This window comes from Phyllopteryx taeniolatus, chromosome 17 (genome assembly GCF_024500385.1).
Source record: "Phyllopteryx taeniolatus isolate TA_2022b chromosome 17, UOR_Ptae_1.2, whole genome shotgun sequence".
Classification (NCBI taxonomy): domain Eukaryota; kingdom Metazoa; phylum Chordata; class Actinopteri; order Syngnathiformes; family Syngnathidae; genus Phyllopteryx; species Phyllopteryx taeniolatus.
The window spans coordinates 12,127,754-12,144,131 of record NC_084518.1 but is presented as its reverse complement, the minus strand read 5'-3'; the positions used below and the strand labels follow the sequence as shown (position 1 = coordinate 12,144,131).

Sequence of the window (16,378 nt, the reverse complement as noted above, 5' to 3'; positions counted from 1 at the left end):
AAAACTAAAATAATAATAATGTTCCTATGGGAAATAATGTTAATAGAAATAATCTGCTCAGTAGTCAAACTGTCACCATCATAAACTCTTGATTAACAGTGCAGGCATTTCTTAAACATAAATGTTAACATTGATAACAAAAAATAAAAGTTAACCAGTGTAACATCCATCCATCCATTTTCTATACTGCTTATCTTGTTAAGGGTCATGGAAAGCTGACAGCTAACCCACCAAACTTGGCGCGAAAGGCAGATACACCCTGGACTAGTCGCCAGGGCAAACATAGATGGACAACACTAGTGTAACAATGTGTTTAACAGCTCGATGAGGAGGTCATAATAAAAATAAAATGGCCACTTGGCTACTTGCGAGCTAATGGCTAGCATTAGCAGCTAACGTTAACCGTCAGTTGTATTTGTTGAACCTTGTCCTACAACTTCAGTTTCACTCAACGACTGACACTTTACTAAGTGTCGCATCATTCCGTTTGACATGGGACAGAAATACTCTGGAACTTGCATCTTGCAGGACAACAGGAGAAAGTCCATGTTTTTTGGCAATTGTTGAGGCATATTTTCCAAAAACTAAGTAAGGACTTTCAGTGTTCATAATTAGTAACTTCCGTCGTGTGTGTGTGTGTGTGGGTGCATGTTTAAGAGACTAAAACTGTTGCAGTACTTGTGTCATGAGTTATGATTCTTCGTATCCAACAATCTGTTCAGGGGGATTTGGTTCCACGCCTGTGAGTTGTGTTATGTAACACATGTCAACAACACATCAAGCAATAAACTGGATTATCCATATAGACTTTTTACTTTTTGGACACTTGTCAGAAATTGTGGATTTGGGATGTGTTATGCAACACAGGAAACTGTGTCCTACATAAGTTTGTCAAGTATGTCCATCGTGTAGATTTGATTGCAAGTGTGGCCGCTAAAAACGTTCCCACAGCAATGCGCCTCTCTGCCAGTGAATCAAGCTTCTTCTGTTAACAGCTGTATATAACTGTACGCTACAAACCTGAACTCATTTTCACCAGCGATAGAGACTGTCGCATTGTCTTTTATCACAATCCTTCTTTATGCCCACTGAAGGTGTGTGCCGCTTTCCCCCTGTGACCCCCAAATCGCGGTCAACCCTCTCCAGCTCGGCCGCCTTCCCTTCCCTGCAGTCGGACCAATGGGGCTGGACAAACTTGTGAGATTTGGGAAGCAGTTGCTGAGGGTCAAGGTGGTGGACTGTAACACGGAGGATTCTCGCCTGTCGCGATGCCTCAACACTTTAGACCTGGTGGCACTAGGGGTGGGTAGCACGCTGGGGGCCGGCGTCTACGTGCTCGCGGGTGCTGTCGCACGGGAGAATTCAGGTATCGCCAGCCATGATTTAAAACTCCTGTCGAATGCTGTTGAAAGCCTCTAAATCCGAAACTTGCGTTGCCCTTCCAGGTCCTGCCATAGTGCTGTCTTTCCTGATAGCAGCTTTAGCATCAGTCCTAGCCGGCTTGTGCTATGCTGAATTTGGAGCTCGTGTTCCCAAGACAGGCTCAGCTTATCTGTACTCTTATGTGACTGTTGGCGAACTCTGGGCCTTCATAACTGGATGGAACCTCATACTTGCCTATATCATTGGTAAGCCCGCATTTACTACTGTAAAAAATAGAGCACTCCCGAGCCGCATCTTCCAGTTGCCTGGTTGAAATACTATCTCCAGTCGGCCAATAAAATCTAACATAACCATTATTAACCTGATCTGACAGAAATGTAAGTGTCTGAAAATGTTCAATGGAATTTTCTATGTCAAGCTGGAGCTAAATAGGCTGTCTAAATCAGACAGATCTAATTATAACCGTCATACTTATATAAAATCTTACAGCTATGACAGAAATGATAAGCCTAAATAATCTTCCCGCAATTCAGGTACTGCCAGTGTGGCCAGAGCATGGAGCGCTACCTTTGATGAGTTAATAGGGAAGCGGATAGAGGAGTTCTTCAGAGGGTACATGCACATGAATGCACCAGGAGTACTGGCAGAATACCCTGACTTGTTTGCTGTTGTCATCATTATCACTCTCACAGGTAACATAAAAAAATAAAAAAAATTCACAACTTGTTTTCCCCTCTGACCATGTGTATTGATCAGCTTTTCTCACTTGTCTTCATAACATCTAAGGTCTGCTGGCATTTGGAGTAAAAGAGTCTGCAATGGTCAACAAGGTTTTTACGTGTATCAACATGCTAGTCCTGTTGTTCATGGTGATCTCTGGCCTGGTCAAAGGTACTTTGAAGAACTGGTACCTGAACCCTGAGGAAATCCTGCATGCATTTAACAGCAGTAACTCCAGCCACAAGTAAGGACACACTCACACACTATTTCCTTCACTAAGCATGAGGCAGAAGAGCTTAAATTTTCATGTTGATCCACATCCAATTATTGTGAAGTCATGAAACACTGAAAACTAAACTGGGGTCTGACATCTAGTTTTCTTGAGTGGCCAACCGTCACCTATTGGTTTTTCCGGCCTAATCGCCAGTGAACTGCGTCTGAAACGTCACAGATGTAACCCCCAATGAAAAATGCACATGAGCTTCAACAGTCCGGGGTCTCCGTTGTCGTATTTTACGCTTCATAATGCGCCACACATTTTCAATGGGAGAGAGATCTGGACTGCAGGAAGGCCAGTCGAGTACCCAGTCAGCATCATGGTGCCTTCACAGATTTGTAAGTTACCCATGCCATTGACACTAACACAGCCCCATACCATCACAGATGCTGGCTTTTGAACTTTGCGTCCATAACAGTCCGGTTCTTTTCCTCTTTGGCGCGGAGGACACGACGTCCACAATTTTCAAAAACAATTTGAAATGTGGACTCGTCGGACCACAGAACACTTTTCCACTTTGCATCAGTCCATCGTAGATGAGCTCGGGCCCAGAGAAGCCGGCGGCATTTGTGGGTGTTGTTGATAAATGGCTTTTGCTTTACATAGTAGAGTTTCAAGTTGGACTTACGGATGTAGTGCCAAACTGTATTTACTGACATTGGTTTTCTGAAGTGTTCCTGAGCCCATGCGGTGATATCCTTTACACATTGATGTCGGTTTTTGATGCAGTGCCGCCTGAGGGATCGAAGGTCACGGGCATTCAATGTTGGTTTTTGGCCTTGCCGCTTACATGCAGTGATTTCTCTAGATTCTCTGAACCTTTTGATGATATTATGAACCGTAGATGATGAAATCCCTATAGATTCCTTGCAATTGTACGTTGAGGAACATTGTCCTTAAACATTTTCTCACGCACTTGTTCACAAAGAGGTGAACCTCGCCCCATCTTTGCTTGTGAATGACTGAGCAATTCAGGGAAGCTCCATTTATACCCAATCATGGCACCCACCTGTTCCCTATTAGCCTGTTCACCTGTGGGATGTTCCAAACAGGTGTTTGATGAGCATTCCTCAACTTTCTCAGTTTTTTTTTTGCCACCTGTACCAGCTTTTTTGGAACGTGTTCCAGCCATAAAATTCCAAGTTAATGATTATTTGCTAAAAACAATAAAGTTTATCAGTTTGAACATTAAATATCTTGTCTTTGTAGTGTATTCAATTAAATATAGGTTGAACATGATTTGCAAATCATTGTATTCTGTTTTTATTTGTTTAACACAACGTCCCAACTTCATTGCAATTGGGGTTGTATATACACAAGTTTCTACTATGTCTTTTTTTACTGTAGCATTCCGGTTGATATGCAGTGAGAATTAATTTTTCCACTATGGTTCAAGTTGTGTTATGTTCAGCCACGTCGCTTGGTATGCGGTGGCCTTAACCTCTACTGCTACCGTTGCCACTTTGCTAGTTACTGCTACCTACAGGATTGGATTGGAACATTTTGGAACTGTTGACTCTTCATATTTACATTTTCTATGTTTACATCAATTTTTTTTTTACAAATGTCACAGCCTTTTTGAACATAATCCAAATTCCTTTTGTGTGTGTGTGTGCGTGCGTGTGCGTGTGTGTGTGTGTTTGTCTAGTTTTACAGATGTCTTGCCAACTAGAGAGGAACTAGGTGCCGGTGGCTTCATGCCATTTGGTTTCACAGGCGTCCTGTCTGGAGCTGCTACCTGTTTCTATGCATTTGTTGGATTCGACTGCATAGCAACCACAGGTCAGTGTTGATTTGGTTGGCCCTAAAGTCTTCCTCTAATTTCCCCATACATAATATACACCCAGTGGACATACTTTTGGGGGAGTGTAAATAGATCTGGAGCGGAGATCATGTACCCAAAGCTTGTCCAAAAATGTTTCGCTATTACATAAGCAGGGCAAAGAGAAACGCTAAAGTTTGTGTGCTTGGCCCAATACGAACTGTGACGCAGGTAACAAGAATCACTCGGACAAGCCTTCCTTTTATGTACTGTCGTCTAATCTGTTCACTATGCAAAATGCCTGTAAAAGCTTCCTCTCGCCCCTCTTGTCCCACCCCTCTATGTCCTGAATTCTTATTGGCTCTTGTGCCGTTAACCCTGAGCATTTATTTGAGTTTTATTTATGAGGGCACTTCAGTCCAACACTTGGCAGACAGGCTTCAGTGTGTATAATCTAGGTCAGCCAGTGGCTTTGACCTGTCAAAAACAGTGAAAGGATCCAGACGGTGCTGTACACGTTCCCATCATCGCAATGTGATTTTTAACTGCACAACAAATCCTGAGTGTTCGTCTCAGGAACGCGGTTGCGTAATGGCCAGCAGTTGAATAGTCGGGTGTTTCAGTCTTATGGGTGCTAAATAAGCTTCTTGTTCAATTCTGTTACAAAATGCAACGGAAACAATAATTAAATGAATCAATTTGCCCTCTTTTTTCACCATGTTCCACCAAACAGTGATGTACAAGGTAATGAAAAAATGTAAGATGATTATAGTAAGTTTTTGTATGCTACTGCTAACAAACAGAAGGGAATGAAAAACAATCTCCTCGGCAGAGGTAACGCAAAAAAAATACTGAGCAAAATTTGTCACTGTTGATCAAAATTGAGCAAGACAAGAATTTTTATACTGTTCTTCTAGTTGATCATATTCGATAAGAGCTGTAATTTCCAATTAAATCATTCAATTTCACATTTTTACCCCATTTTGTTTTCAATAGAACTGTTTTTTTTTTTTACTACAAATGTTTTGTATTGTATTGTATTGTTGTTCAATTATCTATGACACTGATGTATACTACTATCATAATTTCAGTATGTATTTTTGACCGTAAGATTTATCTTATTGCTGGCATCGGGCCATAAATCGGGTCTAAATTTCGTCAATTTCATACATTTTCTCACAAAGCAATACTATTGTGTTATTTTTACAATTTATTGACCAAGCTAAATTGTTGAAAATGTATTTCATTGCGTCTCTCAGAAACCCAATGCTATTGGCTCAACAAACATGCCGTTTTTTGTTTGTTTTGTTTGCGCGGAATGGTGGACGACTGGTTAGCACATCTGCCTCACAGTTCTGAGGACCGGGGTTCAAATCCCGGCCTCGTCTTTGTGGTGTTTGCATGTTCTCCCCGTGCCTGCATGGGTTTTCTCCGGGTACTCCCGTTTCCTCCCACATCCCAAAAACATGCATGGTAGGTTAATTGAAGACTCTAAATTGCCCGTAGGTGTGAATGTGAGTGCGAATGGTTGTTTGTTTCTATGTGCCCTGCGATTGCCTGGCAACCAGTTCAGGGTGTACCCCGCCTCTCGCCCAAAGATAGCTGGGATAGGCTGCAGCACGCCCGCGACCCACGTGTGGAAAAGCGGTACAGAAAATGGATGGGTGGATGTTTTGTTTTTTGAAAAGTGATGGTTTTGGAGATGCAAGGTTTCGGTCCAACGCCAGCGTTATGTGAAATGTCTGCCTTGGCTTAATAAATGGCAGAGTTGAATGAAAACTCAAAACTGAACAATTTGAATACAAACCAAAGAGCACAAGTGTACCTAATGGTAGTGTGCCTTTTGAACATGATGCCCTCAGGAGAAGAGGCGAAGAACCCCCAGCGAGCCATCCCGATCGGCATTGTGTCGTCGCTGCTGATCTGCTTTGTGGCGTACTTCTGCGTTTCTGGCGCACTCACGCTCATGATGCCGTACTACCTGCTCGACAGCAATAGCCCCCTTCCCGTTGCTTTTAAGTACGTGGGCTGGGAAGGAGCCAAATATGCTGTGGCTGTCGGCTCCCTTTGTGCACTGTCCACAAGGTAGGCCCTCTCATACTACGTGTATATGCTTTCAGTCTCTAGGTCTATTTGTGTATGTATATTTTTTAAGTCTTGGCTTGCTAAGAATTTAGTCCCAACAGACTACATTGAGCAGTTATGAGATCAGCAAAGGTCACTGCAAGTTGCATCTTTTCTAAAAAAAAAAAAATCTGCCTTGACAGGAGATATTCATGTGTCTTTGAATGTGTGTGCGTAACCTCTACTGACCTTGCAACTGTGTCCATTTGCTAGATCATTACAATACAGTGGACTCTCAGTATAATACAGTGGACTTTCAGAACATGAACATTTCAACAATCAAACTAAATTTAACCTATGGTAATGCCAATGGCAGTTTGAACAAATTTTGGCATTTTCACACTTTGTTAACAATGTTGCTTAAAACATTACCTGTGAATCTGATTATGACAAACCCCTTGAATATGCTCCCTCATTGGGGAAAACCCAGGGATATATTTGATAAACAGCCATCCGTCAAGATATATTTTTGTGTGTGGAACAAAAATAATTTCACATTCAAATTGTAAATTGATTGTAACACAATGTGATACAGCTAGGGCTGGGTGATACGGTATTAAAATAAAATCCCAGGTTATTTTCCACAAAATACGATTTCTGATTTTGATTGTTTTTTGGGTCACTGATGGTGTAGTGGTACACTCGCCTGACTTTGGTGCAGGCAGCATGGGTTCAGTTCCCACTCAGTGATGGTGTGAATGTGAGTGCGAATGGTTGTCCATGTCTATATGTGCCCTGCGACTGACTGGTGACCAGTTCAGGGTGTAGTTTGCCTTTTGCCCAAAGTCAGCTGGGATAGGCTCCAGCGCCCCGTGACCCTAACCAGGATAAGTGGTGTTGAAAATGGATGAATGGATAGATTGTATTTTGTTTAGTTTTTTTGTCCTTCACTAAGAAGGAAAAGCAAATAACAAGGATATTATTCACAACTTGCATAACAAAATCCAAATACACTGTTTCTTAGCAGGAGTTTTTTCTTCCATGCTACTCTCTTTTTTTTTTAACACTCTTCAAACACACTTGGCAGCGGACTACTCGTTGCTCTTTGTCTAATGCTGTAGACCTGAACCAATTTCAAATGACTGACAAAACGGTACCTCTTAGGTCTGCATCAATTAAATCAATGGCATTTACATCGATCATGATGGTGCAAAATTCGTTTGAAATCCAAACAAATCAAAGGTCGGACAATCCCCTGGAACTCTCTAAATCTCATTTGACATCTGAGGGTCCACTGTAATTTTGTATAACTTATAGATGTGACCTGGCCTTACAGTGCATAGCAAACAGGTTATTCCAAGCAATATACTGCAATGAGGTGAATGGATATATGTAAAGAGTGTTTTTAATTGCATGCCACTGTCATTCTCACTGCATGCATAATACTACACAATTTACTTCATTATGTTGTGTATGTGACTATGAATGCAATGTCATATTTGTTGACGAGTTGAGATAAAATCTCATATCTGTGTACTGCCTTCTCACGTATATGTGGATACTATATTTCCTGGTCCTCCTCCCCCACCTCTGGTAGCCTGCTGGGCTCTATGTTTCCAATGCCCCGTGTCATCTGGGCTATGGCTGATGACGGGCTGCTTTTCGAGTTCATGGCCAAGATCAGCCCGCGCAGCAAAACCCCGCTAACTGCAACCCTCACCTCTGGCATAGTGGCAGGTGAGACACTAACACGCATGTTTTTAAAAGGGCATACATGGTTTCGGAGTCTTCTGTTTTCATGCTGCTGGGCTCAGCGAGGTTGGGTTGTATATTATCTGATATTTTATTTAACTGAGAGAGCCCTGGCAGAAACCAGTACCCAAAGCATGCAAAAGGAACTCACTAATCCTCTCTAATGTCATGTCATTTCTATTCTGAGGATAAAGTGCATGATGTTTGTATAACAGATTACTTTTTACAATCCACGTTGGAACGCAGATTGCAAACAAGTGGAATTAGTTCTTATTCGAGACAAACTTTCTGCATGCAGGCATCAAAACATTAAGTCCACCGTCATGCCCCTATCGCTCATGTGTAGCCGGTCTTGAATCCCGCCGCTTTTTTCATCTGTGGCAAGTCTGCAACTGGCCATTTGTTTCTTATTGACTAATTATTTCCTTTTCCCCCCTACTGACGTATCTCAATTCCCCCCATGCCCTGTTCTCATTCCTGTCACCCCAATCTGTTGTTTTGCCTCCCATCCCAGTCTGTTGGGTTCCATGTTCCCCCTGCCTCGTATCATCTTTGCCATGGCTCGGGATGGCCTGCTCTTCTCCTTCCTGGCCCATGTCAGCGAGAGGAAATCCCCCATAACGTCCACTGTGACTGCCGGGGTTCTGTCTGGTAAGATGAATCGGGCACGCAAAGATAGCTGCATGTGCTGTTTTGGAGTTTGCTGAATGATCACTTGCATTTAAAAGTGTAGGTCTATGGTCACAAAAGTAGTGTTATTTAGACCAATACTGTTCAGCTTTCCAATTTAGACAGGGCTTTGGCACCAATCTTGTGGCATCTTTGGGCATTTCAAAAAGAGCACCAAAAAAACACAAATAGGAGAGTAAATATTAAAATTATTTCACTTATTTTGATGCTTAATGCTAAAAATACAATTACCACCAAACACAGATCCAACCAACTCATCATGCATCAGTTTTGTTTTGGATGTTTTGGTTTCTTCACAAATGCTGTCTAACGTGATAGATGTCACAATTTATGGGTTATATGAACCAAATTCCAAGTTCAGTCATCTTTGTTATCAGGATAGACCAAGTATTGGCTGGGCCGATTATCAGCGCTGATAATCAGTATTTTGACGCATGTCGGGATTTTTGAAAAAAAAAATTCTTCTCAAAAATCCTTGGGCGACTAAGAAATCGATTTAAAACTGGGTAAACGTCAGGGAATGATTTATTTACATTTAAACTTTTTATTTAACTTTATAAGAGATGTGGCTGACCCTGGGAACTCCTTGATTTTTTTTGTTTTTGTTTGAACTTAAAACAAAGATGTGTGAAAGATTAACATTTCAGTTATATTAAAATTTTGGAAAACTTGATTTACTGTCAAAGCTTTTAGGGAGCTATTTAATTGTTTACGTTTTCATTTGACTTTATAAGACATTCTGCTGAGTCTTGGAGCTCCCTGTACTTTTTGTTAGAATTTTAAAAGAAAGAAAACAAATATCTTGAACATGGTGCAAATCTGAAAAGCTTTTCAATAAACATACGTCAAAAGGCATTTAAACAGTTAAGTGTTGGACTTTGTATTATTTCAAATTTTGACACCAAAATATTCCCTTTTTCAACAAATGAATATCGGCTATAAATATCAGTTTTCGGCCTCCTTGGCTACTGATAATCGGTGTTGCCCCTGAAAAAAACATAGACAGTAGGTATCTCTCTAGTTTGTTACCAAATGTCTCACAATTATTGTCACCTTTTCCCTTGTTCTTCCTTTCAAGCTACCATGGCATTTCTGTTTGACCTGAAGGATCTGGTGGACCTGATGTCCATCGGTACACTGCTGGCCTATACATTAGTGGCTGCCTGTGTCTTGGTACTAAGGTCAGTGGAGCACTGTCAGAACTGTCAGAGACTTGTTTATACAAGAATCAAGAAGAGGTGCTTATGTCAGTCTATTGAGCTACGTGTCACACAAGCAGGACATAGTTCACTGTCAAAAGGCAATCTTGGGTATTTTGCCCGAGATAATGAGGAAGTTATACAGCCAATAGACACTTCATCAATTCGGTCACCACCCCCCATACTGCCACATCTGCTCTCAGGCAACCATTCAAATTGAGCCCTGCATCCATATTGAATGTAATTTCACACCTCATCATCTTTTAAACTGCAACACAGATTACGACTGACTTGAACTGTGTTTGCGGACATTGTGATTGACAGTACTCATAAACAGGCTCATTGCCTGCTAACATTGCAGTATGACAGTGGATTACTGTGAACACGCTGGTTTTTGCAGCTATCTCCAAGTTGAATTCCGCCTCGTGCGCCTGTTTGATTGCCAGGTACCAGCCCGAGCAGCCCAGTGCGGTGTATCAGATGGCCAATATGCAGGAGGAGCTGGAGCAGAGCGATGGCAGTATGGGCATCCTACCCGGTGTGGAGGAGAGGTTCAGCTTAAAGACGTTGTTCTTCCCGGACAACCTTGATCCGACCTCCCTTTCAGGCTTCACGGTCAACATCTGTGCCTCTATCATGGGTATGGGAAATGCGAATGCTCCGAACTTACTTCCATGTAGACTACAGCGAGAGCAGATCTTTAGGCAGGCATAAACATTTGTCAGATGGAAAAATCATTCTGTGAATGGCTGTGATTTAGGACATGGGTTCTCAAAACCGCTTTCAGGGGAGAATTTGTCCCACTCAAATTCCTAACTCCAATTAACTACCACGTGCACCTTTAAATGCCAAGGGAATTATTTATTTTTTTGAAGTTTCAACCTAAAGAGTCAGTGTTGCCATTTAGTGGTTTGATCGCTACACAGAACTAAGCAACTTTACCAATCTAATAGTGACTATTTGGGGGAAAAAAATATTGGTTATTTTTTCTTCAGACATGGTGATTTCTTGTATATCAAAGTAGAGAGAGAAGATGGGGCCAGAGATGGCTGATTTTCTTTTTTTTTACACTTCATATCAATAATAGATTTTTTGGGGAGGTGTGTTAATTGCAGTCTCTCCTTTAATTCCCCATTTATAAAGTACTTTGGAAAAGAAGTTATCGATCATAATGTTGGAAACTTTTGACCCAGAGTATGTGCTTCCGAGCCCGCAAAAAGGGTAGGTTTCATTTTTTCACCTGTACAACTCTACTTGAAAAAAAAAATGTACTAGAAATTCTGTATGCACGCAGAGATGTTAGATTTATCTGAAACGCTACAATCATATCAGCGCTTTTAAATGGCCCACGGTTAAGTGTTTGTTTTATTGGCGCGTCAGTCCCTATACTGTGTGTAGGTATTTAAATTACAGCTGACGGACCCAAGTTTGAAAACCACTCTAAAGAAGATAACTACAGGAAGTTTTAATCCAGTCATTTAAGAACAAAATCCATGTACAGTAAACCCAACAAGTAACCACATCTGAGATCTGGTAACATGTTGCTTTGGATTTTCCATGCTAAGTTACAACTGCTGTCACATGTGCAATCTATATCACAACCAAGGAAACACACGCCTCACAAATATTATTAGATTAGATTTGACAGAGATGCAACTTTTCACTAACTATTTTGTTGCTATGCAGGGCTGCTGATCCTGATGTTCAGTGCAATGGCTGTCCAGGGAGGCTCAACTTTGTTGAACATTCTATTCCTCAGTATCATCTTTATCATGTGCCTCCTCCTCACTTGTATTGTCTGGAGACAGCCACAGAGCAAAACAAAGCTCTCTTTTAAGGTTTGTGTCTTTGCACAGCCATAAATTAGCACTAAGTGAAATGTAACAGACATCCTGTACATTTGTGATACTTTACATTACATTACATACATTACATTACATTCTGTGATATTTTGCTTTTTAGGTTCCGTTCCTGCCTATTCTTCCGGTGATCAGCATGTTTGTTAATGTCTACCTGATGATGCAGCTGGACAGAGGCACTTGGATACGGTTTGCAATCTGGATGGCTTTAGGTAAACTGCTCCTTTGCAGGCAGCAATGTTAGGGTTGGCATGTACGCATAAGCAGTGAAGGTTTCTGGCATGTGCACTATGTTGGCAGCACAAGGTGGCATCGCAACCCGTGAAAATACTGTCAAATTGTCAAGCAACAAAGAGACCCTCGTCGTTTGTTGGCTCGAGCTTATTACCAGCCAGTCAGCAGAACAAAAGCATACACATGCGGGCAAGACTTAACTTAGCTCCTCCCCGACATGCAAAAATTGTAGAACAGTCGAGATGTATCACTTCAAAATACTTCCTTGACGCAAGTTACAGAGCTACTTTCCTATTAGCCAGAGCTTTGGCGCCATCTTGTGGCATCTTAGTGATACTATGTTACTTAAAGCACTTGAAAACTGCAAATTTTTCAGTAAATAGCTGACGATAGATTCCACAGGAAAAAAATATAAGTGAATTTGTGAATAAGGAACTATGAATATGCAGGGGTTTACGGTAGCTGTTAGAAATATTGCAACACGCACTGGATCCTACATCACCAACTCGTGGAACTGGAGTAGGGTTGCGAAGGTATCACTGTTTTCATCAACTGTACTTGGGCTGCTTTTACATGTTGACATGCTCACAACAATCACAGGTCTGTAGTTACTTTATTAGGAATATTTATATATATAATTTAGGGTGCATTGCCCTTCCATTTCACTTTCATTTTTAACTATGATAAACATTTGGTTGACATTTAAAAGTGATTTATTAATTACATTTTCCTGGTCATTGTTCATGGAAATGTCTTCGAATGGCCATGCTGCGTCGCAGTGCAATGAAAGATCTAACAAATGCATGACTTGAATCACATTTACAACAGTGTGTACAACAGTGACCCCTGCATGTTTTTTTCTGGGGGGGGTTTCAGGTTTTTTGATCTACTTTTGCTACGGCATCCATCACAGCGCCGAGGCAGCGGCGGCCCGCTCATCTCCTGACACGGAGATGAACGGCTTCAAGCGCGACCGAGATTCTGTATCCACAACACCCGAAAAGGAGGCCTTCCTTCACAACGGCATCGAGCTCATGGAGGATGACGACGGAGACTTGTAGGGATCTTTGTTGTGCATACACAACCACCTGCCCTGGCAATGGTGTGTCTGTGTAATTTGGACGGGGCATCTCCCAGTCCTTCAAGTAACAATTAGGGAATGTTTAAACTATAACATTCAAACACACGATTTGTGAAGCTGCATGCTGCTGTATTGAATATTTTGCTGAAATATGAGGGTATCAGAGGCGGCACGGTGGACGACTGGTTAGAGCGTCTACCTCACAGTTCTGAGAACCGGGGTCCAATACCCTGCCCCACCTGTGTGGAGTTTGCATGTTCTCCCCGTGCCTGCGTGGGTTTTTTCCGGGCACTCCGGTTTCCTCCCACATCCCAAAAATGTGGAGGTTAATTGAAGTCTCTAAATTGCCCCTAGGTGTGAATGTGACTGCGAATGGTTGTTTGTTTCGATGTGCCCTGCGATTGGCTGGCAACCAGTTCAGGGTGTATCCCGCCTCCTGCCCGATGATAGCTGAGATAGGCTCCAGCACGCCCGCGACCCTAGTGAGGAGAAGCGGCTCAGAAAATGGATGGATTGATGGATGAAGGCTCAGATGTATTATGTAGCTTGACATGAAACCAGTTCAAGTTCCTGGGTGACCATAACATTTGCTTGTCTGGGTCAGATTATGTCCAGAAGCCAGTCATCACCAACTTCTTTTATTCCCTTTCAATGAAACCAATATTACTTTGTATTGATAGTGTTGGGCAAGTTCCAAAATGTTACTAGTTAATGTCATTTGAAAATAATGTAGTTATAGTATGGGCTCTGAATTGGTTGTACATCACACTACTTCTACATTTGAGTTACTTTCACTAAAACAACTACAAAATTGTATAGTATGAAAATAAATGAACACTTTAATGGCCTTTAACACAACCATAATGTTTGTTATGCAATTTTAATAAGCCTACTTGCCATTGTAATGCGGACATAACGTCATCATGGTAAAGTGTATTTGAGAAAAATAATCGTATTTATTTACTTTGTTTCAACTACTGGTCCTAAAAATAAATAAATAAATAAATAACAAACTTGCCAGGCGTTATCTGCGACTAAAACAAACTGGTCCCGATAATATTGATGAACAGATGCAATGATGCATGAACAATAACTGAAAAGCCCGCCAGTGGCGGAACAGTCAGACAGGCGGGATTTAAACCGCCTCTCATTGTGACAGAGTGAGTAGAATCCCAGATTATTTAGAATTTACCAGCGGGATGCTTTCTGTTGGTCCAAAAAGTGAACCTGTCCAAGGAAAGCAACGTCTGGTCACCCCAATGCATTGCAACATGCCTTACTGTGATTGTACCAGGTATAATGTTACTACATTCTATTAGTAATACCTCCAAAAAGTAAAAAAAAAAAAAATACACATTACTTTTGTCACATGTTGCTGGGTTCCATCACTGTGGACATATTTCTTGACATGCACCAGTACATTCTATAATTGCCAACACTTATGTAAGTGATGTTGAAATGTTCTGGCAGGACACTCCAACACAAATAGCTCATCTCTAATATTATTGCTGTCAATCACTGGCAGCACAAATGGCTGCACCTGTTAGGGCAGCAGCGGAGGTTGCAGGTCATACAAAGATCAGGTGTCCAAAATAAGGTCGCAAGTAGTAGTTCTAGTTCTAGTAGTACTTCTAGTTTGGCTGTCATTGATAAATCTATGACTAGTGCTGAGCATTGCGTTTGAGCATTTTCACAGTGCTGGCTGCTGTGTCCTTTAGCACATCTGCTTGTTACATTGTGTTGTTGTGTTTTTCAAACATAATGTGAAACAATGCCTTCTGTAGACTTTTTAAAAATATGTATTCTCCTTTCCCTTATTATAGACTTCACCTGTTTTTTTTTCTTCATTCTAAACGTTTACCCATTATGAAGGCTGCTTTCTTTTCAGATCAGTATTTTTGTTCCAGTTGTTGTAGAATTGAATCAAATTGAATATAAAAACCTTTATTTTATTAGTTTTTTAAAGTTTGTACAAATTTAAAATCGAAAAACGTGACTTCTATTTACATTATCCACAACTATTTAGGTTCCGGTTGAGGTCTTATTTTTAAGACAAGGTATTTACCGTGTGGGTTAGGAAGTTTCCCATAACAAAGTAGTGTGGCTAAATACAGTATAATAAAAGAATATGTATATAATTTTGTTTATATCACTTTAAGTAAATTATTTGTAAATGTGGGAATGTTGTGTTGTTATTTTTGTATGTCCGGTGTATAAATTGTCTGTGGATGATTTGGTTACAGCGGGTTTTGTGTTGCACAGTTAAATGTATTCTATATACCATATCTTGTATCCTCAGTAATGTTCTAAATCAGAGTTCACTTGTCATATGAATTAGGTATTAGCAAAAGTCGGTAGCTGTGAGGTGAAGGGGTTGCGTGTCGATAAGTCCTTGGGTTCTGTTATCTTTCACAGGAGATGGAGAAAAAAAATTCATCATTGTATTGTACAGTAATTAAACTCCATGAACTGCGCATGCTTCTGTAATTTCAACTTGCTGAAACCTGGTCAGTTCTGGCAGAGAGAAATTTGCTGGTTCTCCGTCTGGAAGAATAAAGCAATATTCCCATTCTTTGAATTACTGCTTAATTTCAATAGTAGTTACTGAACTTTTCACCTGTATAGATAGATTCAAGGTACAGTAATTCAAGTCAGTTTCACTTTTGAGCTGACCTTCACAATATTGGAGGATGCCCATGTACACTGCGGTAATTTACCACCATGCATTTATAATTTGTCACTGTCATCAGCATCATCATCATCTACTTTGTTAGTTAAAAGACAACAAAATTAATTACACTAACTACACCAGGGGTGTAGCTACTTCTCAAGTACTCATTAATGCGAAGGGCTCCCAGTTTGATACATACTTCTGAAATGACAAATTTGCTCAAATTTTCATTAAGAATGTTATGTCAATATTAATAAATAATGACAATTTATGTGTGTTTTAACTTTTGTCTAAAACGCTAGAGAATCATTTGAGCTGGGACGGCTCCAGCACGCCCGCAACCCTTGTGAGGATAAACTGTACAGAAAATGGATGGATGGATACACTGATACACGGGGTAGGGCCAATGACTGCTAGTTGGGGACCTGGCAGCCATAGTAACAGGGGGGGAGGTGGGTCTCACTTACTTGCATGGCGGTGCTCCTCTGGCTGGGCGGGGAGTGACTGCATCACGGGCCCTGCGGGTTGGGGGGTATCTGGCTCCCCTGGGGGTGGAGGGGTGGGTGGGGTGGGGTGGTGTTTGGCTGCGGGGGTGGCATTGGGTCCCTGCGGCCCCCGCTGGGTGGCCGGTTGTCGGGGCGCCTCGGTGGGGCCGGTGGACCGCCCTGGGTCCCTCGGTGTGGGAC

At 41.5% G+C, this 16,378-nt stretch overlaps 1 protein-coding gene across 3 annotated transcripts in view; it reads left to right on the top strand.

Annotated features, from left to right (window-relative positions):
• The window catches only part of slc7a1a (solute carrier family 7 member 1a), a 28,374-nt gene extending 12,781 nt beyond the window's left edge, over positions 1 to 15,593 (top strand). For all 3 annotated transcript variants that reach the window (XM_061752032.1, XM_061752031.1, XM_061752033.1), the window contains exons 2-13: positions 1,095 to 1,366; positions 1,446 to 1,628; positions 1,917 to 2,075; positions 2,170 to 2,347; positions 4,029 to 4,162; positions 6,005 to 6,227; positions 8,473 to 8,609; positions 9,727 to 9,829; positions 10,294 to 10,487; positions 11,534 to 11,685; positions 11,810 to 11,918; positions 12,817 to 15,593. In XM_061752032.1, the coding sequence (XP_061608016.1) occupies positions 1,180 to 1,366; positions 1,446 to 1,628; positions 1,917 to 2,075; positions 2,170 to 2,347; positions 4,029 to 4,162; positions 6,005 to 6,227; positions 8,473 to 8,609; positions 9,727 to 9,829; positions 10,294 to 10,487; positions 11,534 to 11,685; positions 11,810 to 11,918; positions 12,817 to 13,001 (1,944 nt within the window). In that variant the 5' untranslated portion in view covers positions 1,095 to 1,179 and the 3' untranslated portion in view covers positions 13,002 to 15,593. The remainder of the gene's footprint in view (positions 1 to 1,094; positions 1,367 to 1,445; positions 1,629 to 1,916; positions 2,076 to 2,169; positions 2,348 to 4,028; positions 4,163 to 6,004; positions 6,228 to 8,472; positions 8,610 to 9,726; positions 9,830 to 10,293; positions 10,488 to 11,533; positions 11,686 to 11,809; positions 11,919 to 12,816) is intronic.
• Positions 15,594 to 16,378: the final 785 nt, after the last annotated feature.